Source organism: Protopterus annectens, chromosome 6.part0 (genome assembly GCF_019279795.1).
Source record: "Protopterus annectens isolate FY-2018-M chromosome 6.part0, PAN1.0, whole genome shotgun sequence".
Taxonomy (NCBI): Eukaryota; Metazoa; Chordata; order Ceratodontiformes; family Protopteridae; genus Protopterus; species Protopterus annectens.
This window is the reverse complement of record NC_056737.1, coordinates 1,134,221,006-1,134,247,358: the sequence shown is the minus strand read 5'-3', so window position 1 is coordinate 1,134,247,358 and position 26,353 is coordinate 1,134,221,006. Positions and strand designations below refer to the sequence as shown.

The window sequence follows — 26,353 nt, the reverse complement described above, 5'->3', positions numbered from 1 at the left end:
GTTGTCTATCTCGCCTTCGTTCTTGCTGGTTGGGACAGCGTACCTAGCACCTACAATCCTGGGCAGCTTATTGGAACAGACTCTTCAGAACAGTGGAACCAAAGTCAGCTCTGCTCCTGGAGAACATATCTAGTTTGTAATGAGAAATAAAGGTATGAGGATTTGCCCACGTAGCAGCTGCACAGATAGAATCCATGGGCAACCTAGATTGGAAGGCTACAGAGGTGGCCAAGGCCCTAGTAGAATGAACTTTTGGTTTGATAAGTAACTCTTTGTTCCTTAATTGATAAATGAAAGTAATAGTGTGAGACAACCACCTGGATAAGGTCACCTTGCAAACTGGGAGACCTTGTTTGCCTAGAGCACAGGAAAGGAATAGTTGGTCCAACTTCCTTATTTCCTTAGTCCTGTGCAGGTAAAAACGCAATTGTCTATGAACGTCCAATTGGTGCAACTTGTACTCTGCCTTGTTGGTGTGGTTAGGGAAAAACACAGGAAGGTCTATAGATTTGTTTAAATTATTTTCTGAGCAGACTTTTGGAAGAAACGAATGATTAGTCCTCAGAGCAACTCTGTCCTTATGAAAAACGAAGTATGGAGGACGAACACATAGTGCCTGAAGTTCAGTGACTCGTTTGGCTGAAGTAATAGGTACCAGAAAGAGTGTCTTCCAAGATAGAAACTTAATAGGGCAGGACGCTGCTGGTTCAAAAGGGGGCAGAGTTAAGGAAGTTAGTACCAGATTAAGGTCCCAAGGAGGAAGGGGATCTCTCACTGGAGGCCTAAGGAGAGTGGTCCCTCTCAAAAAAGCTTTACAGAGCTTATGAGACATAATGTTTGAATTTAACAGACCGACATGAAAGTTAGAAATGGCCGTTAATTGAACCCTGATTGTAGCAGAAGTGGACCCAGAATGAAAAGGTTGTGCTAGGAATTCTAGAATTTCGTGGACTGGGGCTGAAATGGGATATACATTCCTAGCCTCTGCCCAACAAGAAAAACGTTTCCATTTACAAGCATAGGTTTTTCTGGTTGTGGACTTGTGAGAGGAGACAATAATCTCACGTACAGTCTGGGAAATGCTAGGAAGCCTGGCTAAGGTTGAAGTGGAGCAACCAAGCTGTGAGCTGGAGGGTTTGGAGGGATTGATGCAATCCGCCTGACTGATGAATCAGTAGGTCTGAAATCAGATCCAGAGTCCAGGGCTGATCGAGAAGGTAATGGTGCAGGAACGGGAACCATATCTGTCAAGGCCAGTAGGGGGCAATGAGGATCATTTTGCAACTCAACGATATTGCTTTCTGTATGAGTTTTGGAATCAGGGGAAACGGAGGAAAGGCATAAAGAAGTCCCTGAGGCCAATCGTGGACTACAGCGTCTCTGGGTTAGTGACCTGGAAGCGGAAGAAGGGAGAAGTAGTTGCTGCATTTGCTGTTGAAGGGGGTGGCAAAAAGATTGCAGCAAGGCTGTCCCCATTTGCCAAAGATAAGATCCGCAACTTCCTGATTCAGAGACCACTCATGAAGCATGAGAATAGCTCTGCTGAGCCTGTCCGCTATGATGTTGGACCTCCCAGGGATGTGCATCACAATCAGAAAATGTTGGGAGGAAATCGCCCACTGCCACAGTCTGAGTGCTTCTCGACACAGGGGGTAGGACCTGGTTCCGCCCTGCTTGTTGGTGTACCACACCACTGACATGTCTGTTTGAATTGCAATGGTCCCAGAAGGAAGAGAGTCCTGAAGGGCTTGCAATGCTAGCAGCACGGCTCTCATTTCTAGGATGTTTATGTGCAGATGGTACTCGTGAGGCTGCCAAGTGCCTTGGACTGTCCTGCCCTGATAATGCCCCCCCCCCACCCTATCAGGGAGGCGTCTGTGGTCACTGTGGCTACCGGAGGAAGCTGAATGAAGGGTCTGCCCTGAGTCACTAGTGAGGAGACCATCCATCAGGAAAGGTGCCTTTTGCATGCTTCTGTAATCAAGATCATGTGAGACATGGGCAGCTGTTGGAAAGATCACTGTGTGAACAGAAGCCACTGAAGGATCCTCATGTGGAAGCAGGCCAGTGGGATTAGAAGAATGGCTGCCACCATGGAACCCAGAGTTTGAAAGACGAACCTGACTTGGATTCTTTTGCTCTGCATTAGAATTTGTACTTGCTGATGAACTGTAGACACCCTTTCTGGCGGTAGCCTTGCGGACATGTTCCTTGTGTCTATGTCTGCTCCTATGTAGGTGATAGAGTGACAGGGCAATAAGGCAGATTTTTCGAAGTTTATTGTAATGCCTAGCTGGGAGCAGATTGTGAGTGTGTAGTCCCTGGCTTGTAGAAGTTGATGCCTGGTAGTAGCAGTGAGGAGCCAGTCGTCTAGATATGGAAACACCTGGAATCCTCGACGTCTCAGGTGAGCCGTGACCACTGCCATAAATTTGAACACCCTGGGGGCTGTGGTGAGACCAAAGGGCAAAGCTCTGAACTGGTAATGACTGGCTCCCAGCCGCAAGTGAAGAAATCTCCTGGAGCGCCTGTCCATCTTGATATGGTAGTACGCATCCTGAAGATCTATCGGGCACATCCAATTGTTCTGACCCAGAAAGGGTAGAATGGACTGTAGCATGACCATCCGAAACTTTGTTCTTTGTACAGACCTGTTTAGTCTGCTGAGATCCAGAATCGGTCTCCAGTCCCCTGTCTTTTTTGGTACCAAAAAGAACCTTGAGTAAGTTCCGGATCCATGCTGGTCTGCCGGGACTTCCTGGATGACTCTTTTTTTCTAACAGTTTTGAGACTTCTATTACTGCTTGGTCCTTCAGATTGGGTGGAACATCTGGAAGGGATTTCCTTGACAGTAAGGGGGGTTGACAGAAGGGAATTTTGTAACCTCCAGATATAATGGACTGTACCCATCTGTCTTGCGTTAAATTTTGCCAGGCTTTTGGGTACAGTGAAAGTCTTCCCCCGACTGCCTCCAGAGGTGAGCAGCCGGGCAACCCTTCAGGGATGCTGAAAGGGCTTATCAGAGAAGGATTCTCTGTTGCCCTGGTTCTGCGGACCCTCTCTGCCATGAAGGCGGTGTTTGTTATTATTGTTTCCCCCTCTGCCCCTGGAGGAAAAATCGCTGTGTCAGGCAAGGCTCCCTGGGATTTTCGGAACCACATTTTGCCACTCTTCTGACCTTTGGGGTTTGGTCTAGAAGGAGTGGTAAAACAGACTCCCACGGCAGAGAGAGTCTTGCTTTCTTGCTCACACCTAGTCAAAGTATCGTTCACCTGTGGTCCAAAAAGAAAGGAACCATCAAAGGGGGTGTTGGTGAATGACGCTCGAAAGGGTTCCGCAAAATTACACAGCCGCATCCATGCATGCCTCCTAAGGGCTACACCCATACCTGCGGCTCTACTCGCACCATCGGCTGCATAGGAAATGAGCCTCATGGAGGAGTTAACTACGGAATTAAGTGTTGCCAGCTGGGAAGCTACTTTAGCTTGAGACCCCTCAGCTGATGGATCTTGAAGGGTATCTCCAAGCTCTTTAAGGAGATCCCTCTGAAGCCGGGTAAAATGACATAAGTAGTTCAGTGACCTCATAGAAAATGTCGCTGAAGCGAACATTCGCTTCCCGTATCTGTCCATGGTCCTAGACACCTTGTTAGGAGGATGGACAGATGAAGAGGTCTCTGCTAACTCTTTTTTGGTGGCTGCTGCTACCACCATGGCATCAACAGGAACACCTTTGGTAAGGAACTGCTTATCCTGGGGTGCTGTGATGAATTTGCCTGGTCTACTTGGAGTTGGTTCCACTGTATCCGGAGCTGACCAAGCCTTTCGAGCCACCATTGCCATAAGTGGATCGAAAGGTGAAGAAACCCAGGAGGTGGAAGGTCGGGAACTGAACGCATCCAGAAATACAGACTCATCTTCAGTAGGGGCTAGGGGATTCCAGTTCCCCCTCTGCTTAAGCATTTCTAGGATGTCCAAGAAGGAAACATCTTCAGAGGGGGATCTCGGGGACCCTTCTGAATCATCTAAGTCTGTATCAGAAGTGACAGACTCAGGGGAGTCAATGTGCTTCCTCTTGCACTTCTTTTTACAAGGGGGCTCCTCTGAATGATCAGGGGAGGCCTCGGAAGAAGAGGAAACACCCAATGGTGTGCCCTGGAGCGCCAGTTCCCTACACTTGGGGTCTGAAGGAGGAGCAGAGGTTGGCACAGGTACTACAGGGGACGGGCCGATAGTGGAGTTGACTCAGTGGCCAGTACACTCCTCATAACATCGAAGATGTCCCTGCCACAATGCCGACGGTTTCATTACTCGAACCCCAATGAACTCCGGCTCCGAACTCATTGGAGTTGGAGGAGGAACATCGATAGAAGTGGCCGGAGCCGACATCTGTTGAGGAGGGCTGGACAACATCTTGGCAAGTGCCTGCGACTTTAGCAACCTACTAACCACTCTCTCCACATCGTGATCGGACAACCTAGAGGATCGAGAGGAGTGAGAGGATCGGTGGGGGACCTCAGCCTCCTGTGGCTCCGCGAATGCTCCAAAGTTTCTGATGGAGCCAACAGGGAGATAGTCTTATCGGTACCAGCTGGAACCAAAGTAGAAGGCAGAGTCTGAACCAAGGACGGCTCTGAACTTAGAGCCGGCGGCTTGGTAGAATTAGGGGATTTCACAGGCTGAGAGCTCTTGGCCGGTGAATCCTAGGATTTTAAAAGACCGCTAAGAATAAGCTTATTCTTACGCTCCTGCAGGACTCTTGGACTAAAGGCATGGCAGATAGAACAAGAGTCCTGCAGGTGCACAGCGCCTAAATAGACGCAAGAAGTGTGTCCATCTGTCAGAGACATTTTCTGACAGCATGAGACACACTTCTTGAATCCAGACACTTTGGATTCCTTCGACATCCTGAAAGAAGAAAACAACAAATACAACAACAGCTGCCAAAGCAAAATACAGTCTACACAAAACACACTATACTACAAGACTATAGACAAAGGTTTTTTTTTTTATAGGAAAGCCTCTAACTTAAACGGCTAGCCTATGAAAGACGGCTAACCTGACAAGAAGAAGATGGGGGGGGGGTGGAGGACAACTCTCTAAGTTAAATGAGTTCTACAAGGTAAAGAAGGGATACTACAACTAAACACTAGCTATAACAAAAAACAAGACTAATCGTTAACAATAAAACACTGAAAATACAGAATTCTAGAGTAAGAAAGTTATACAAAAAACTTTATACAAGCCTGAGCCAGAAAAACAACACCTCGCAGTTGAAGCAGCAAACGAGATCTGGGTAGCTATCGCTAGGCATCATGGGATAAAGGGTAGCCTCGAGCCAGTAAACAGCTCTCGAGCTATAGAAGATGACAGAGTCGGAGCCGAGGATCGGCTCCAATCCCAACCAGCAAGAACGAAGGCGAGCTAGACAACTTAACATTGTATGTTAATCTAAAGTTTACATATAATACTTTAGATTTTCGATCTAACTTAAATACACTAAAAAAATAGCTACTTCCGTTTTAGTTGCAGTGCCTTTTCTTGTGAATTCCTGCCATCCCACATGGTTTTCCTTTCTGTTTACATTAACCATTTGGATTACGTAACAAAAGTTTTATGATGCTGCACATTTCAAGGACTGTGGTAGTACATTCATGTGTGTCACTAGTATTATACATATCAGTGACAGCCAAGCTATTCAACTCAAGTAATGCTACATTCTGCCTTTACAGTGTTCATGTCTGAATTAATAGTACTGTTTCTGATTTGTTTTTCTCGAATGCTATTATAAGGGTACACCCTGACTCTGGGGCTTTGTTGTAAGCATGATTTTTAACATTTTACAAGCTAATTTTCTAATTGCATGCTATTGTTGTGGCACTGCCTTTGTACATTCTAGGACTAAATGCTTTATTCAATGGCAGTATTTCATGTTCCTGGCTTGTATTTTAATATAAAATCAATAAAACTGTTGAAACATAAAAGGCAAAGTAGTGCAACAGTTAAATTTCACAGCAAAAATTATTTTGTCCAGCTTTACATCTAACAAGTTTCATTAAGCAAAGCCAATGGAATTTCAAATACCAGTTTAAAACAGCTGCCCAAACTGTTTTATTATATTTGCAATCTTATGGACAGTTATTTACATAATTACGCAAAATTGTTTTAGTTCTTAAATTTCTAAAGAGCTAATACTATGGAGAAATAGATGGTATCAAGCACATATGTTAGAGTAAATATAATCTACCAAGATTTGTACACATTTTAGCAAACCTTCCTTTTTAAATGCATGACCCTCTCTATGTCCACCATGTGGAAATGAGTATGTCCCAATCACTGTGCACTTGTGCTATGTGTTTGCATCAGTGTGATGCACAAAACTCCTTACTTGGGAACATTTTACATCTTTTATCATCTTTTTCTCCCTCTGCTTTGTGTGCCAATGTATTTACAGATTTTTGTATTATTGGAAAAGACTAGCTATTACAGTAGAATACTACAGTAGAATACTCCCTGCTGGTTTATGGCCTTTTGTCCCCCCCCCCCTCCAAAAAATGAAATTGAAAATAAGTGTGAGAAGCTGTGCAAAATGCCTGTCTTACACTACTGTCATTCTAGTTATAGTGTTGGTGTGGAAGTAGACTTTTATGATGGAAATGTTCTAAATTGGGCAGTTTTGTCATTATTGGTTCATGCATTTTTTGTTTGATTGCCTACAGTACAGCCTACTAGAAAAATGTTCAAACAATAAATTTAAAATGCGCTCTAACAAGTGTGCTGTATTATACAAGGAATATAATTTAATAAAATCAGGAACTTGTATCAAAGAAAAGAACACACATGTATGTTTCTTGTTTTGTGTGCAAGGGGCAATGATCTGAAAACAGCCCAACGGTAATCTTTATCCACCACTATCCAGATGCATTTTCTTTGGATGTGGTGTGGGTTTCAATGCTGTTTCAATGAATGTGAGTTTCAAGGGCAGAGAGGTTTTAATGCCAAGTCTATTTTTATTGTGAGACAGTATTGCTTTGTTTAGCAGATGTCTATTAGTGTTTGTGCATTGTTGTTCTGTAAAATGTAAAAATAAAATCCAAATAACCATTGTTGAAGTAAAGCAGTATGCACACATTAGTATTTATGGTAAATGGGGCAAAATAGCCAGGTAATGGGACATTGGAATGGCTGTAGGGGGACTCTGTTGCCATATTTTGGTTGTCTGTTCTTCAGTTTGCATTTGAAAGTTGGCATCCCACAATTCCATTGGAATAGGTGGGGTTATGTAATTATGTATGTAAATTATATGTTAATCAGCGTACAGATTTGTACCTATTTTTCATGGGCCTTGCCCAGATTTTTTATGTTTCCAAGTTGAGAGGTATGCTGCCATGTATACACACATATATATATATATATATATATATATATATATATGTATATATATATATATATATATATATATATATATATATATATATATATATACATATATATATATATATATATATATATATATATATTCCACCAAAAACTGATGTTATGGAGCTTAAGAAATTGTTGGAAGAAATAATCCATTTTCAAAAGGGATCACTATTTATTGTTGGGACTAGAACTTGATTTGCAAAAGTGAGGCTGTATCAAGGGGACCTATAAGGAAAAATGTAAAAGTGGGTAGATTTCTGAAGAACTATATGAGAATATATATCAGGGTAGTACCCTCAAATAGTCAGTTATGATTAATGTACCACTCAGGTAAACAAAGTAACAATGCATATTTGGTATGGGAGATGTGAATTCAGTATTAGAAACTCAAACACAATTTACAAATTACCCCTCAACGTACAATAACTTGGACATACTGAATATAAATGATATTTCATAGGATTATGTGTATTTAATTCCAAGCTTTGGCATATACTAAGTAACTATTTCAGATCAAGTTCCAATAACAACTAAGATAAAGATGCAGGGCAATGAAGTAAAAGTGAGACATTAGTGCCTTTCTACCTTTCTGTGAAATAACAGAAATATTTAAGGAATCAGTAGTGGAAATTATTCAAGTGTTATTAGGGAAGATAGAATTTTCTTCCAAAGGGATAGCTACTGAGTGGGATAAAATGAAAACTGAGTTTAGAAACAGGGTAGAAATTTCAAAACAGAAAGAGATATTGGGAAAAATAATAGGAATTAATTGGGTCTACATCAGAAGCTCGAAGTTTCAAAAGTTCAAGTCTCATATGGTCGACACCATATGAGTGAACTTTTGAAAGCTCGAAAGTTTCAACGGAGATCGCTGTAGGGAATATTTCCCTTTACTTCACTGTAGTGCGATCTTGGAGTTGGTATATTTAAGTATGGGGGGGTGTGGGGGTGCAGGGGGGCTTGCCCCCCTTGCTCAGAGCATTCAGGTAGTTTTTTTTGATTTTGTTTATTTTTATTATATATTTGATGTTTTAAAACTTTGCTCATATGGTGTTGATCATATCAGCGTCGAAGTTTTAAAACTTTGAACATATAATATAGACCCAGAATTATTTACAGGGGCTGAAAAACGTTAAAGTACTACACAACAAAGGAAATCCCACAGAACTAGAAGAGGGGCAACTGCAGACTGTTAAAGGGAAAAATAAGAGAATATTTCAATAATATGCATGAGTTTATAAAGGTTGTTAAGCAAATATTTTTGATAACACCAGAGCATTTCTAGAAGAATTAGGATTTTTGCTTGGAAATGTACATAAGTATTTTTATACCCAAGCAGACGCCAAAGAAATTTTACTCAGGTAGAATGCAAATATGGAGATATGATGGGGAAGAAAGATGTAACTGGAAACATATGGTTTTTGGAATTTAATAAGTTGGCAGACTTTAAAAATTCCCTACAGAGTATTCCGTCAGAAATACTGGGTGAGCAAACGGATGTAACTAAGGAAATTATTTTTTTGAGCTGGGATACATGATCTGAACTTCCTAGGCCTTGTTGGTTTAATTTTGGTGGCTACCAAAAAAGCAAATACTAGAAAATGGAAATCAGAGTCTAAACTAACTGTATTTGAAGTACTGCATATTGTAACACAGATAAAATAACTGGAAATGAGATCCTTAGAAAAGGGTATGAGCAAATTACATAGAAAAACATTGAAATTGTGGGAACAATACATGCAGAATAATGTTTTGGCGGAGGAGTGAGGTTTATGAGGGAAGGCAGGAATTGATCAATTCTGTAATGTTGAATTGATGACAAATATACAAAAAATTATATGTTATGTATAATGTTTGCAACTGGGAATATGTTAATATGGTTTGTTTTCTTTTATATAAATGTATGTTTGCCTGTATCTTGAGTGATAATTCAGTAAAGCTGCTAAAAATAAAAATTGAAGAAAATCCACCAAATGAAATGAAACCAAGATAAAAGCACACATGGAAATACTTATGGAAAATGTAACTATGTCATGGTTAAATGATAAGGTTCAACAATTAATAGCTAAGAATGAAGGAGATCAGATAAAAATGGTGATGTATAATCAATCAGGGAAGTCTCTACAAACAGATGGTATTCCTGTGGAGTTTGGGTGTTGGGAAGAAGAATTTTAAAAGGAGGAGAAGCACCAGAATCTCTGAAGCTCTGAGCTCTAATTGTAGATGACATTATTTTGTACTTGATAAATCTAACATAAAACATAGAACTAATAGAACAATAATGGCAACATATTTTAGATGCCCATAACCCACCTGGACTCGATGATTATTGTTCTATTAGTTCAATAATGAAATTAAGATATTTAGGAGTTTAATTTTGTAGGTATATATATATATATATATATATATATATATATATATATATATATATATATACATACACACACAGACACACACATTATGTTTATTTATCATTATTCAAAATGTTATTTCATGTATTTTTTATATTATGGTATATTATAGTCTTTACATATGTGCATATATTTTTATATGAGTTTATATATTGGATTCACTGGATGTTTTGTATTGAAATTTTAAACTGGAAGGGGGTGGGAACCAATCAACTAACCAACTAATTCACTAACTTATGAGTTGATAGGTTAAAATGTTTTAAACTAGTATATAAGGAAAATAAATTGTTTGGTTGTTAGTTCTGATGAAGTCTAAATGATGAAAACACTTAACTCTGGTGTTTTTCTTGATACTTTTGGTGAATAAAGTGCAGTTGTTTTTTTACACTTGGTTGGATTTGCTTCTGTTGTCCTACAGGACTATGTGTTTTTGTTGGTTTTCTTCATTCCTGTTACCAGTTTGTTTTTGGTATTCTAAGAACTAAGTCAATACGTGAATGGAGAAAGGAGATTCTGCCGATAGGTGTGACTGCAATTAGGGATACAGACAACAGGCAAGAGGAGGCGGGAATGTATTAGAGAAAACTGGCAAAGGAACCAAGCTATTGGGAGCAAATAACTAGAGAGGGAAAGGTAATAGAATGGGTAGATGCAAAGAACTTACTTGGACTGCAGGTTGGAGATTACCTTCCATATCAAGGATTGATAGCAGAGTACAGGCCAAGAGAAAGAAATAGAAGGAACTTAAATGGAAGACCAGCACTGGTAGAGTTCTTAGTAGAATCTAGAACAGAAGTGGCTGTTAAGAAAGGAGTAATTAGTAAGGCATATAAAATACATGCATGATACCTGTAAGAATTAATCAGAAAAGGTTAGGAAGAATTATGAGGAGAGACTGGATAAGCAATTCACAAAGAAACAATGGGGGATATATGTTGTTGTTGTGTCTTTCGGCTTTTCCTGGTTAGGGCCCGCCACAGCGGAACTCCGGTCCGCTAATGATTGGCAGTAGATTTTTACGTGCCGAGCTGCCAGCCCTGACGCACAACCTTCAACGAAGGTACGCCCATTCACGCATGTCTCCAGACAGAAGACGCTTTAGCTGAGACTCGAATGGGACAACGTCTTACTGTGAGGCGACAGCGCTACCACAGCACCACCACCACAGTATAGCTCATTACAGCTTAAAGAAGTATTACTGCTACATTCAGATATGTTTTCCTTTCAAGATGTTTAGATATGCCCTCTCCTTTCATCTGCTTAATGCGTCTACTAACTTAAAATGCACAGAAGTAAAACACTTAAATATAAATACCTGAAGCAATGACAGGATCTTTCATCGGTTCTCTTGTTATAGGGCACAGGAACTCATCTGGAATGCCGCTTTGTTCTGATGGAAGCTGAGACCTCAGTTCTTCAATTTTCCGCAGCACTTTATTACGCAATCCTAATGACTCTTGAAAAAAAAAATTCACGGAAGTTGCACACTTAAAGAAATAACATGCTGTATATATATATACCTGTTAACTGTTGAAAAGAACAGCTTTTTACTGGTAGGTGCTATGTACATTTAAAGGCAAATAAAAGCTGAATGAGAAAGTGCTTTTATAATTCTCTGTTCTGTAATATCATGACATCATCCATACCAACCATCTCTCAAGCACTCTCAGAATTATTTGCTTGTGCAACGTATTCATTATGAATAATTGGGTATGTCTATAGAAAGGTACAAAACTAAAGGGCAATTTTCTTCAAATCAGGCTGGCTAGATGTTAATGTATACTTTCCATGAGAATAAGATTTGCTAGTTTCCCTTTAAACCCAGCCCAATTTTTTTTTAACATGTTTATGAACCCAAGTCCCTGGGATACGGGCTCTGTGCTACTCTCTAATGAGTGTTTGAACCTGTCAGACCATCACGCTGTATCAAACATAGCATCTTTATAGATGAGCAAAATGCTGCTGTCCACAGTACAGTACAAGTGCTGCAATATACTCTGCAACCAACCAATGACTAAAATGGAAGACAGCCTTGTCACATATGCCATCTTTTTTATATCTTAACAAGGTCCTTGAAAGTATCGATCAAGACACTCTCCTCCACAGGCCTGCTTGCTTACTTTGCGTTGTCTGAGAAAGTCTTACAGAGGCTCAAGAACGTTATACAACAGAAACTTTCAGACTGTGATTATTACTCTCTCTTAGAATGCAAGAAGCTTTACAATGGGAGTCCCTCAAAGATTAGTGCTCGGACCATTGCTGTTTCATTTACATTCATTAACAATCTTCTCTGGGATCTACCTAAGATTAACTGCACTCTATGCAGACGATGTGGCATTAAGTAACATGCTTACATTTTCTTACAACCTTAAAATAAACTTTATAACAAGATTTTAGTCTTACTTGGAAATGGTAATCCTTGAAAATGTTTACCGTCAAATCTTTGAAAACAGTAATGATCTTTGGTACTACCAACAACTTATCCACTGTAAAAGGCTACTCTGCATACAGACCCTATGTCTGGAAACCCTCAACTAGTCATGACTAAACAAAATGCAACTTTGCCTGATGCTACAACAAAATTCATCACTACATGAACATACAGAGATTCAAGTTGATCAAATTCTTCACTAACTTAAATTAGTTAAAGGCGTACACATAATGTTAGACATGAAGTTAGACAAGCCACATGAATTAATGTGTCAATTCCAGAGGTGTAGTTAGTTTGACACTAAGTGCCATCCCCTGATCTGGTGCCCCCCTCAATTTTAGGTTGAGGAGAGGAAAAAAAAAGTTCCTTCCCACTCATGTACTGTAACAACTTCTTACAAATGTAACAAATGGCTTGTTACAGTCTGAATGCCACACATACAGACCACAAATGCAAAGTATCAACACTCAGAGATGAATACCAGTGTGCACAGACACCCAAGTGGTACTTCATAATCATGCCCCCAACACCTTGAAAGCAGGGAGGCTGCACCTTTTGCCCCACCCTTGCAATGTAATTATAGTCCCTAAATAAGCATTTCCTGTCACTGTAATGTGTACCAATTCAAATTATTGAATATGAATTAAGTCACTGAATGCCCTTAGCAATTCTGCAGTACTTCAGAAAACTGAGATCAGGATAATGCTATTCAAACACTTTTCAGAGAGTAGAAAATATCACTGTCTCATATTTAAGAAAAAGTGCAGTTGTGTACACTTACCATAAATGTAGATGTTCGAGTGTCTTCACTGTTGCAGTCATGACTGTAGGGTTCTCCCCTGCCGGCAGGCAGTCCTCGGTCGGCCAGAATCCTAAAGTCTGGGTCCGGCGTCGGCTGTTCAGCCATGCTCCCTGACGTCAGAGCGCCAGGAGTACAAAGTTGACAGCCTATGCCATGTTCTCCAGTTTTTCTTGCCCCAGATGTCAGGAGTTCCAAAATGAGTAAGGTCCCATACCCTTTGCAAATACACCTCAGAAGAAGGGTGAAAAAAGGAACCACACAAAAGAAAAATAAGAGGGACAGGAGGGAGGAAACCCAGACTGCAACAGTGAAGACACTCGAACATCTACATTTATGGTAAGTGTACACAACTGTACTATGTTCATTGTGTTTCACTGTTGCAGTCATGACTGTAGGGTAGAATCCCAAAGCAGAATGAAAGGGAGGTGGTCATAAAGTAGAGGGGGCGGCTATAAGACCCTGCAAGACTGCAGAAGCAAAGCCTGCCCTAGACTTAGAGTAGAGAGGTAGATTGTAGTGCTTGGAAAAAGTATGCACTGAACTCCAAGTTGCAGCTTCCAAAATGTCTTTGGTAGGAACTCCCCTGAGGAAGGCAGCTGAAGTGGCAGCAGCTCTGGTAGAGTGAGTCCTTATACTCCCTGGGATTTGCTTTCCATGGTGTGAATAGCAAAATCTGATTCCAAGAGCAATCCATTTAGAAATGGTCTGTTTTGAAATGGCTTTACCTTGGGAACTTGAAGCATAAGAAACAAACAATTGCTCTGATTTCCTGATGTCCTTGGTTCTGTCCAAGTAAAAACGTAGTTGTCTGTGTACATCCAAGGAATGTAAGATCCTTTCCCCTTTATTTTGAGGAGTGGGGAAAAAAGTTGGCAAGTGAATAGTTTGATTTACAGCCATTTTGGAAACCACCTTAGGCATGAAAGTAGGATTAGTCCTTAAAGACACCCTGTCTTGATGAAAAATAATATAAGGTTCCACAGCCATAAGGGCTTGCAACTCTGAAACCCTCCTGGCAGAGGTCAGAGCTAACAGGATGGCTGTCTTCCAAGATAAAAACTTGATGTCAGATGTGGCAGCAGGCTCAAAAGGAGGTAAGGTGAGCTTTTCCAAAACATAGTTGAGATCCCAAGCAGGAATGGGAGGAGATCTAGGGGGCCTTAAGTTCTTAGCTCCTCTAAGAAATTGTCTCATGAGCTGGTGGGAAAAGATTGGAGGGTCTGTATTATAATGAGCAGAAATAGCAGAGGCATGTATCTTTATGGAAGAGAAAGAGACCCTTATGTAAGAGGTCTGTCAGGTAAAGTAAAATCTGAGGAATGTTAGGAATAAGAGGATCAGAATCCTGAGCCTGCATCCAGGAACAAAATCTTTTCCATTTTCCTGCATAAGATTTTCTAGTGCTAGGACGTCTGGCTTCTAAAATGACATCCATAACCTGCTTCGGTAGAAGAGAATGAATCAAAGATCCTGTATTAACCAGGCCGCCAGGCAGAGAGTTTTGACATGGGAGTGTAGAATCTGACCCTGGTGTTAGGACAGAAGGTTTGGAGTCTGTGGTAAAACCCAAGGGGGCTCCAGACAAAGGTTTTTCAGTGTTGGGTACCAAAACTGTCGAGGCCAATTTGGGGCCAGCAAGATTATCATCTTGGGCTTGTCCTGCTTGATCTTTAATAATACCCGTGGAAGAAGTGGAAGAGGCGGAAAGGCATATCCCAAGAGGTTTCTCCAACTGAATGATGGTGCATCCACTTTCCAAGCTTGATCGTGGAAAGTCCTGGTGCAAAAAATCTGTAGTTGATGACTGAGGTGGGATGCAAAGAGTTCTATGTGAGGACATCCCCAGACTGCTGTAATCATCTTGAATATTTCGGTGTCCAGCATCCATTCGTGTGGATCCGAAAGGTTTCTGCTCAGACTGTCTGCCAGGAAGTTTTGCTTCCCTGGTAGAAACTGTGCTTGAAGGTCCAGATTGCAAGCTAGAGCTGTGTTCCAAAGATCCATAGCTAGTCTGCAAAGGGGATAGGAATGAGATCCCCCTTGCTTGTTTATGTACCACATAACTGTGGTGTTGTCTGTCCGTATCAGTAGTTGTCCTGGTTGTAGAAGATTCCTGAAGGCCAATAGAGCTTTCTGAACGGCTAACATTTCCTTTAAATTGATATGCAGGTGCTTCTGATCCTTTGTCCAAAGGCCCTGCAGACAGTTGCCATGAAAATGGGCTCCCCATGCATAATCTGAGGCGTCCGTGGTTAGTATCTGAGTGGCAGGAGGCAGACAGAAGGGTTTTCCTTTGTTTAGAGTACATGCCTTGGACCACCAAAGGAATTCCTTTTGAAGACAAGGCAGGATGGAGATCAGTATGTCTAAACTGTGGCAATGCTGAGACCATACACTTTTTAGGTACCACTGTATTTTCCTCATATGTAGTCTTGCATATGGTACGAGAAGGATGCAGGAGGCCATGTAACCCAGAGCCTGCAGGAATCTCCTTGCAGATAGCTTTGTTAAAGTTGCCAAGGTTTTGAAAGTTGAAGCCAGCTGTAATTGTTTTTCGTATGTCAGAAATGCCATCTGGGTTGTTGTGTTTAGAGAAGCGCCCAGAAAAATTATCTGTTGTGAGGGTGTCAAATTTGACTTTTTTATGTTTACAGTGAATCCCAGGAACTTGAGAAGATTCTGAACAAACTCTAGATGCTGGAGTAAGACATCCTTGCTGTCTGCCTGAATAAGACAGTCATCCAGATAAGGGTAAATTTGAATTCCCTTGAGTCTGCAATGAGCTACTACTGGAGCCAGGCATTAGGTGAAGACCCTGGGCGCAATAGATAATCCAAAGGGCAGCGCAGAGAATTGATAGTGCCTCGATCCGGCCTTGAACCTGAGGTATTTTCTGCGTTCCTGTCTGATGGGAATGTGTAAATATGCCTCCTTTAAATCCAAAATTATCATCCATGCATTTTTGGTCAGCATTAGAAGTAGCTGCTGTAGAGTAAGCATCTTGAATTTTGGTGACAGATTCAGAATGGGTCTCCATGAATTTTGCTTCCTGGGGACTAGAAAGAGCCTTGAGTAAAAACCTTGTCCCATCTCTGAAAGTGGAACTAGTTCTATGGCTTTCATAGTCAAGAGAGCTTCCACCTGGTTTAAGGCATCTGACCATTGATGTTTTGGAAGATCTGGCCATCCGCTTGGCCTTGGTAGGGTATGAAAATGGAATTTGTAACCTCTTGAAACCACATCCAGAACCCACTTGTCTTGGGTTACATGAGTCCAATTTAGGTGAAAAAGAGAAAGTTTTCCTCCGAGAGGGGCTTCCAGGCAAGAAGTTCCTACAGCCCAACAGAGGGAGTCATTGAGTCTGTTTTCTATGAGCTTGCGGCCTGTCTTCTCCTCCCCTAGGGGTGGAAGCAGTCCACTGTCTTGGTCTATAAGAGGCTTGCGTTTGAGGCCTACCTCGGGGGCGTCTGTATCTACCCCTCTGAGGCCTGTCTGAATTGGGAAAGGACCAATTTTTTGTAGGCCAATTCCTATTAAATCTGGGTGGCTGTACTTGTAAGAAATCTTTAACTGTTTGCATGGACTTTGCCTTGTCCTCCATCTTTTTAATCACCTCTTCAGCTTTAGATCCAAACAAAACATTATGCTGAACAGGAGCATCCAATAATTTAGCTTTTACTTGATCTGGCAAACTTTGTTCCTTTAACCATGCATGCCTTCTAATTACTGTGCCAGAGGCAGCAGCCCTACAAGAAGCCTCCAAGGCATCAAATCCACAGTGTAAACCCATGCTTCCCAACTTGTTCAGTGGCATGCATTAAGTCATGTAGTTCCTTACCATCTGCACAGGCGGAAATGGAAGTTAGCTTTTGCTTTAAAACAGACAGGAGAAATTGCTGGTATTTCAGCATATGAAACTGACAGTTTAAAGCCCTAATAGATAAAGTAGCAGAAGTGTACACTTTTTTGCCCCATCTTTCTAAAGATCTGGAATCCTTCTCAGTGGGAAAGGGGTTTTTAGCAGAAGCGGCCTTAACGCCCTTAGGACCCTGAGAAATGGTTTCAGGGTCAGCAGTAGGGTTCTTGTATAAAAACTGGTGGGAATCAGGAACCCTATAGTATCTGTCTGGCTTAACAGGAGCTGGAGGAAAAGAGTCAGGAGTTAAGTTAGCCTCCGAAAAAGCATCATCCACAATATCCAAAATAGGAGGAATAGCCAGGGGTCTATGTTGGGGAACAAGATGAAAATCCCTTAGTCTTTTCTTAGATTCCGAATACTCCTGTCCTTCCCAGTGGAAATGTTCCCTCATTTCATGCAAAGTTTCCCCAAAAGAGAAATCCTCAGGGGGAGAAGCTGAAGGAATGGATTCCTCAGCATCAGAATCCTCATGAGGGGGGAAAGAATATTCCTGGTCAGAAGAAGAAACAGAGGAGTCATAATAAACTTCCTGCCTTGGCCTTTTATCTGGAGGGGGATGTGAACCCCTAATCACAGTAATTAAGTCCTCCGCCATCTTAAGTAACTGTTTCTGAGACTTGGGAGCCGGATCAGAAGAGGCCTGGGCTGCAGTCTTTGACTTGGAGGGAGTCTTTGCCTTTGTCTTTGGCTTTGCCTTTATTAGAAGCTGAGTAGGCCTGAAAACCCCTTCGGAAGCTGGTACCTGCACAGCGGTTCCAGACCCATCCGAAGGAGCATTGTCCGAAGGTCCTGCAACAGAAATATTCAAAGGCCTAGTTGGCTCCTCGTGGGAGTCCGTTTCGGCTATCTGTTCCGAAATGGCCGACGACAGGGGCTGCAAAAGCGCCTCACTGACGACAGCCGAACCTGAAGCTGGCTCTGCTTGTGCGATATCGTCTGATTTGGACCTCGGAGGCCTGTCTTTGTCCTTGCGTCATTTGTGAACTCCGGTAGCCGGAACTGTATCCGACGACATTTTGTAATTAAAACGCCTACCGAAGTAATGAAAAGCAAAATCGTACCTTCATTTAATAGTACGTTGATTGAATCTAGCACAAAACCGACAACTAGCTACGTCGTGGTCAGGGCCTAAGCAAGGAATACAGTCAGAATGAAAATCCTTATGAGGTATTTGCTTCCCACATGAAATACAATTATTAACTTTTTCTGACATCGGACTGGAGCAAGAAAAAAGTTTCCCCAATGGGGTACTTAGCTTTGAGTAGGAGAAGAATGTCTTCGGACTGAAGTTTGATTAGAAAAAATTATCAGGAGTCAGCCGACCGGCACTTGCGAACTGCTATCACCGCACGGCAAGAAAGACTGGAGAACATGGCGTCGGCTGTCAGCTTTGTACTTCTGGCGGTCTGACATCAGGGATCATGGCTGAACAGCCGACGCCGGACCCAGACTTTGGGATTCTGGCCGACTGAGGACTGCCTGCCGGCAGGGGAGAACCCTACAGTCATGACTGCAACAGTGAAACATGATGAACATCCAGCTGTTGCTTGTTACACCATAATGCAATTCAAACACTTTTCAGACAGTAGACAAAAACATCATTGCCTCTTACTTAAGAAACTCTGCTGTTACCTGTTACACCAACAGATATTTTGCTTCTAAAGTCATTGAGTTTTAAACATATCACTGAGTCTTAAATGCCCTCCTTTGAAAAATAAACATAAAATTTACACAGTATGACACAGAGTCAAGAAGGAACCCTTTTATGGACATCACTATTTATTTATTTTTGTATTTGTTTTTGTTTTCTGGGGTATAGCACTGATCTCCGTAGACCTTTTTCAGACTCAGCCCAGGAGCGGGGTCTGGTTAAGTGACTTGCTCAGAGTCACACAGTTAAGCAATGGAGGCTGGGGCAATCAAATTTGTACCACTGGACCAAAGGGAACAGCTTATGAACAGCTCATTAATCTCTTAAGCCAACTGCCAGACTTGAATTGATCTTTTACTATATTACTGCATCACAGGAGTAGTAGATATTACATACATGCATACAGTTCTATACTTGTGTAAACATTACATTCTTTGCTTTCTAGTGACTGCTACATGTGTGAATTATTTGTTACTTGTACATTATACTCTAACAATACTCTATTCTCTAGCATAGTGTCCTGGGTGGCTCAACGGAACAGACTCCTGAGTACGGTGAAACCAAAGTCAGCTCTATTTCTGGAGGTTATATTGAGCTTGTAATGGGTAATAAAGGTATGTTGAGAAGCCCATGTAGCTGCTGCACATATGGTATCTAATGGTAACCTTGCTTGAAAGGCTGTTGATGTTGATAGTGCCCTGGTTGAATGAGCCTTAGGCCTAGACGGAAGTTGTTTGTGTCTCAACTCGTAGACAAAGGTAATGATGGATGTCAACCATCTGGAAAGAGTTACCTTTGATACTGGAAGTCCTTTCTTTCCTTCAGCATAAGAGAGAAAGAGCTGTTCTGATTTTCTGAATTGTTTTGTCCTGTCTAAATAATACCGCAGCTGACGATGAACATCCAAGGAAAGTAATTTCTGTTCAGCCCTGTTTGAATAATCTGGGAAGAAAACAGGCAAGTCAATAGTGTGGTTCAGATTTGATTCAGAAGAAACTTTTGGTAGAAAGGAAGGATTCGTTCTGAGAGTTACCCTGTCTTTATGAAAAACCAAATAAGGGGGACGGATGGACAAGGCTTGGAGTTCCGATACCCTTCTGGCAGATGTTATAGCCACCAAAAACAGAGTTTTCCAAGAGAGAAGTTTGAAGGAGCAAGAAGCTGCAGGTTCAAAGGGAGGGAGAATCAATATGTTAATACTAAATTTAAATCCCATTGTGGAGGAGGATCCTTAATGGGAGGTCTGAGCAAGAAGATGCCCTTGAGGAAAGCTTTACAGAGTTTGTGGGACATAATATTTGCTTCCGAGAGCCCCACATGAAAATTTGCAATGGCCGCTAGTTGTACTTTGATAGTGGCCGATGACGATCCTGAATGAAAAAGCTCCGCCAGAAAATCTAGAACTTTATGAATTGGTGCATTAAAAGGATCTACGGACCTAGCTTCTGCCCAGAACGAAAAACGCTTCCATTTGCTCGCATAAGTCTTTCTAGTATTGTACTTATGGGAAGCAAGAATGATATCACGGACAGGAAGAGAAATAAAGGGAAGCCTGGCTATTGTTGGAAGTGGAGCAACCAAGCTGTGAGGTTGAGGGAACGAAGAGACTGGTGCAGCTTGCCCGTTAGATGGGTCAAAAGGTCTGGAAGGGGTTCCAGATGCCAGGGCTGTTCCAGTAGATAACGGTGCAGGAATGGAAACCATACTTGTTGAGGCCAATACGGAGCAATGAGGATCATTTTGGATCTCAATGCGGTTGCTTTCTGAATTAATTGCGGAATCAACGGAAAGGGGGGAAATGCGTATAGAAGACCCCGAGGCCAATCGTGGACGAGAGCGTCTCTGGGGGATGGCCTGGTAGAGGGAAGAGAGTGAAGAAGTCGAGGCACTTGCTGTTTTGAGGGGATGCGAAAAGGTCGCAGCAAGGCTGGCCCCACTTCTGAAAAATTCTCTCTGCTACCGCTTGATTTAGAGACCACTCGTGAGGCATGAGAATTGTTCTGCTCAGTCTGTCCGCTATGACGTTGGACCTCCCGGGGATGTGCATTGCTATCAGAAACCGTTGAGAGGAGATCGCCCATTGCCAAAGTTTGAGTGCTTCCCGACATAGGGGGTAGGACTTTGTTCCGCCCTGCTTGGTTATGTACCACACTACAGACATATTGTCTGTTTGAACTGCTATAGTCCCGGTGGGAAGAGAATCCTGAAGGGCGTGCAACGATAAAAGCACTGCTCTCATCTCCAGGACATTTATGTGCAGGTGGCATTTTAATTGTTGCCATGTGCCCTGGACAGTCCTGCCCTGATAGTGCCCCCCCCACCCAATCAGGGAGGCATCCGTTGTCACTGTGGCAACTGGAGGGGGAAGAACAAAGGGTCTGCCCTGAAGTTGTTGAGGGGAGACCATCCACCAGGAGAGGTGTCTCTTGCAAGATGGGGTTATCAAGATGTTGTGAGTCATTGGGAGCTGTTGAAAGGACCACTGAGAAAAAAGCATCCACTTTTGATTCTCATGTGGAAGCGGGCTAAGGGGAGCAGAAGGATAGCCGCTGCCATGAGGCCTAACGTTTTCAGTACTAACTTGACTTGAATTCTGTTGGACTGTAACAGAAACCGAACATTCCGCCGAATGTCTGTCACTCTCTGAGGTGGCAATGTTGCAGATATTTCTCTGGTGTTTAGTACGGCGCCTATGAAGTTTATAGATTGACAAGGCGACAAGGTGGATTTTGCAAAATTTATGGAAATACCTAGTTTGTTGCAAATGTGAATGGTGTAATCCCTGGCTATTATAAGATGCTGCTTGGTGGTAGCGGTAATGAGCCAGTCGTCTAAATATGGAAACACCTGGAATCCTTTTTGTCTCAGGTGAGCCGTGACCACTGCCAAGCATTTGGTGAACACCCGGGGGGGGCTGTGGTGAGACCAAAGGGCAGGGCTCTGAATTGGAAATGACTGGCTCCCAGCTGGAAGCAGAGAAACCTCCTGGAGCGCCTGTGTATCTTTATATGATAGTACGCATCCTGAAGGTCTAACGAGCACATCCAGCTGTCTCTGCCCAAAAAGGGTAGAATGGACTGCAGTGTTACCATCCGAAATTTTGTCTTCTGCACAGACTCGTTCAGTTTGCTGAGGTCCAAAATGAGTCTCCAGTCTCCTGTCTTTTTTGGTACCAAAAAGAACCTGGAGTAGATTCCGGATCCTAGCTGGTCTGCTGGGACTGCCTGGATGACTCTTTTTTCTAACAGATTTTTTATTTCTAGCTGTGCCTGACCCCTTTGTGCGGGTGGTACGTCTGGGAGGGGTCTTGGCGATTGGATCGGAGGGGAAATGAAGGGGATTTTGTAACCCTCGGATATAATCAACTGTACCCATTTGTCTTGAGAGAGGGATTAAGAAAGACAAAACAAATGCTTTGGCTTGCCACATTATCGAATACCCAACGCATAAATTTAAATTTACAGTACTGAAGCAGGTAGATGATACCCCATACATTGGCCCATGGCAAATCCACCTTGATATGGAAGAATTATTTTGGCAAATAAGGACTGCAGCGGGTCACCTACCAGGTTTGAATGAACAAATATCTATTGCCTGTATTTTGAAAAAACTGGCATTAAAAAGATAGCTTTACTTGCCAGTTTCAGGTACTAGGATTATAAACATTTGTTAAATTTAGTTTATTTACCACGTGAAATGCGGTGCAAGCTGTTTTTGACTGATTATTTTAATTGTCTTAAATGGGCTTAATATTATTTTTACTGCAGAGTGGTACTTATCCATCATTTTAGTTTAGTTTAGTTATTCATTTAAAAAGCATTCAAACAGCATTTTAGAACCATTATTTGGCAATCATGTTTAACAATTGTTTATGCAGGTTCTAAAATGCATGTAGTATTAATATTGAATTATTAACATTGAATTGTTCCTGAATAGACACTACGTGCCTTACAGTAAAACGTTTACAGTTTATTTTTACACTTGCTGTAAGGTAAAGTAGATGTGATATTAACTGCATTTCCACATTGTGGTTTTTAAAGGTTCAATTGCTTAATTAGTTAATTTATTGATTAACTGTTTTTAAATATGAGCTGCTGCTTGTAATCCCGTTTGATTTTATTTGTTTGTCTGTTACTTCTGAGGAAGGAAGGGCACGGGATCTTCTGAAAGCGCTTAAGTTTATTAAATCAGACTTTTTACTTTCTACATTATTTGGCAGTCTGTACTTCGTTTGTTTTGCTTGCAGTTCCGTTTTCAATTTTTGTGGTTTTTGAGAGAGGGATTGCCAGGCTTCCGGGTACAGAGATAATCTCCCCCCGACTGCCTCCGAAGGTGGACAGTCGGGCAGCTTCTCAGGGATGCTGAAAGGATTGGTCAGGGAAGGATTTCCTGGAACCCTGGTTCTGTGGACCCCCTCTGCCCCTGGGGCGGCATCTATTATTGTTCCCCCCTCTGCCTCTGGGGGGATGTTCACCACGTGCGGCAAGCGCGACTCCCTGTGGTTTGCGGAACCACATCTTTCCACCCTTCTGGCCTTTAGGGTAAGGTCTAGATGGTGTGGAAAAGTGGACTCCCACGGCAGAGAGAGTCTTACCAGCTTGCTCGCACCTGGTGAGGGTATTCTTCACCTGAGGTCCAAACAATTCTGAACCATCAAAGGAGGTGTTGATGAAGGACACCTTGAAGGGATCAGCAAAAGAGTCGCATCCAGGCGTGACGTCGCAACGCAACAACTGTGCCTGCGGCCCTACTCGCTCCATCGGCTGCATAGGAGATAAGCCGGATGGAGGAGTTGGCAATGGAATTCAGGGTAGCCAGCTGGGAGTTAATCTTGTCCTGATACCCCACAGCAGAAGGATCCTGTATGGTTTCACCCAGTTCTTTGAGCAAATCTCTCTGAAGGCGGGTGAAATGACATAAATAGTTCAGCGACCGCATAGCAAAGGTCGCTGAAGCAAATGTCCGCTTACCGTACCTGTCCATGGTCCTGGACTCTGTTAGGAGGATGAACATTTACCAAAGGATCAGCTAATTCCTTCTTAGTAGCGTCTGCTACCACCATAGCATCTACCGAGACACCTTTGGTCAGAAATGGTTTGTCTTCCGGAGCAGAAATAAATTTAGAAGGCCTCCTAGGGGTAGGTTCCATTGAGTCAGGAGCTGCCCACGCCTTTCTGGCCACTACTTCCATCAGTGGGTCAAAGGGAGGAGACACCCAGGAGGTGGAAGGTGAGACCCAAAAGCGTCAAGGTAAACCGACTCTTCCTCGGAGGGTTTAAGGGTGGACCAATTCCCCCTCTGTTTCAGGATCTCTAGGATGTCTGAAAAGGAGACATCCTCAGAGGGGGATCTCGGGGAACCCTCCGACTCATCCAAGTCGGTGTCCGAAGTGAGAGACTCGGAGGAGTCTATGTGCTTCCTCTTGCACTGTTTTTTTCCTAGGGGGTTCCTCTGAAGCTTCAGAGGAGGCCTCGGAGGAGGAAGAGACAGCCAAAGTGGGTACCCTATGCTTTGGATCTCTGCTATCAGTTGCAAGAGGATGGCCAGAGACAGTAACAGGCACTGTAGAGGGAGGAGCTGAAGAACCCAACCTTGGAGCGGACACTGGATCCAGCACGCTCCTCATCACCTTGAAAGCCCCCCTATCAGGCACCGAAGGCAGTCCTGGCTCCGAAGATACCCGAACTGCCTCCGGCACCGACAGAGAAGGCTCCGAGAATGATGTCGGGGCTGAACTAACCAGAGCTGACGCTCCGAGAGGGAGAGCTGGGTCGGATAAGGGTCCGATGCCACTCACCCCCTCGGAGCCGACAATGGAGTCTCGGCGCCCGGATCTCTCCATAGATGGTACCAATGAAAAAGTCAGAGCCAATGACACTGGAGCCGAAGGTGGAAGTATCGGCTCCGACATGGGCAAGGTTACAGTTCCGACAAACTCCGGCTCCGAACTCGACTGGAGAGTCGGAGGAGGAATCAAAGGTGGCACCGAGGGAGCCACAGTCTGGTGAGACAGGCTTTGGAGCATTTGGGCCAGTGCCTGAGATTTTATGAGTCTACTGACTACCCTCTCAATATCATGGTCGGAAAGCCTAGACGACCTGGAGGAATGAGTCCCATGACTCCGCTCCGATAGGAGGAGTGATCTTGGAGCCGATCGGACGGATTCTAGTGAAGGAGACCTAGAGCACTTGCGTGCTGAAGTCGGCTCTGATATGGGTTTTGGAGTGGAAATGATCTTGCTCGCATCGGCTCGGACTGGAGACGATGTCGGAGCAATCTCAATTTTGCCAGCCCTCGACTCAGAAACTGGAGCCAAGGGTTTGGTGGGCTTAGATGACTTCCCTGAGCCAGACTTGGACGGGGAATCATCGGCCTTCAATAAGCCCTTCAAAATAAGTTTATTATGATGCTCCTGCAGGACTCTTGAACTAAATCCGTGACAGATGGAACAAGAGTCCTGCAGGTGCAAAGGCCCCAAGCAGTAGATGCAAGAAGTGTGACCGTCTGTCAGAGACATTTTCTGACAGCACGAGTTACACTTCTTGAATCCCGAGACCTTAACGTCTTTGGACATTGCCCTAAAGACAGTAACTCAATCAGCACACACACTCACTTACTTAACACACAAGGGGGAGATGAGGGGGCTGACTAGAACAACAACACACACACACACACACACACACACACACACACACACACACACACACACACACACACACACACACTAAGGGGGTGAGTAAACAGAAAAACTAAAGCCGGTAGGCCCGATTATAAAAGTTAACTAAAGGGGTGGGTAGGGCTTACGAAACAAACACTAATAAGTAACAATATCGATAAAGAACTAATGAGGGAAAATAACCTAAGAAACTACCTCAAAAAATAGAAACTTTATTGAAAATTCCTTTTACTGACCTGAGCCGGTAAAAAAAGCAACCTCGCAGCGAAGTGGCAAACGAGATCTGGGGAGTTAGTGCATGGTATTGTGGGATATAGGGCTGCCTCGAGCTGGTAAAAATAGCTCTCGAGCTATAGTATAGGCCGAGTCGGAGCCGAGGGTCATCTCCGAACCCATCCAGAAGAATGAAGGAGAGAATGACAACTTAACATAATTTTTTCTGATAAATACTTTAATGGATTTACTAGAACAATGTATAATTTTGTTTTATTTAAAGATAGCCAGTGAATTTCTCTTAAGGTTAAAAGTTAATGCTTTCCAAAAGAATATAAATGATTTATCACATCTGTGAGGGGAATAAAGATGAGAAAAGAACACACAGCAATTATTGTATGTAGGAGCAAAGCACATGCTGTAACATACATGGATAATCTTAATTTTAGTATAGTTAATGCCTGTGGATGCAGGTGTAGATTTGGGAGAAGTGTTGCTATCAGGAGGGTTAAACTTCGCTATTTGAAGATATACATAGTTCTGTGTGTTTGTTTTAAATTTATAGGTTATGGGAGTGTTCAGAGGTGTGTTTTTTGTGAGGGTTTTCATTAAAAACAAAAGGTATTTTAAAATGTGACATGGGTTCAAATGGAGATGACAAAACACAACTACATAAAGGATTAACTTGCCAAACATTATTGGGTACATGTAATACAAAAAGTGGAAACAGATATTTACAAAAAACTAACATTATATAATCGGAGGGAGTCATAACTTATTATAATGGCTACACTAGCCATATTATTTTTGGAATGTGAATGGCCTCACA

General features: G+C 42.7%; 1 protein-coding gene across 2 annotated transcripts in view; it reads right to left on the bottom strand.

Moving 5' to 3' along the window:
- Positions 1-26,353, bottom strand: part of WDSUB1 (WD repeat, sterile alpha motif and U-box domain containing 1) — an 885,392-nt gene that overhangs the window by 36,933 nt on the left and 822,106 nt on the right. For both annotated transcript variants that reach the window (XM_044074750.1, XR_006365236.1), the window contains exon 10: positions 11,148-11,288. In XM_044074750.1, coding sequence (XP_043930685.1) covers positions 11,148-11,288 — 141 coding nt within the window. The remainder of the gene's footprint in view (positions 1-11,147; positions 11,289-26,353) is intronic.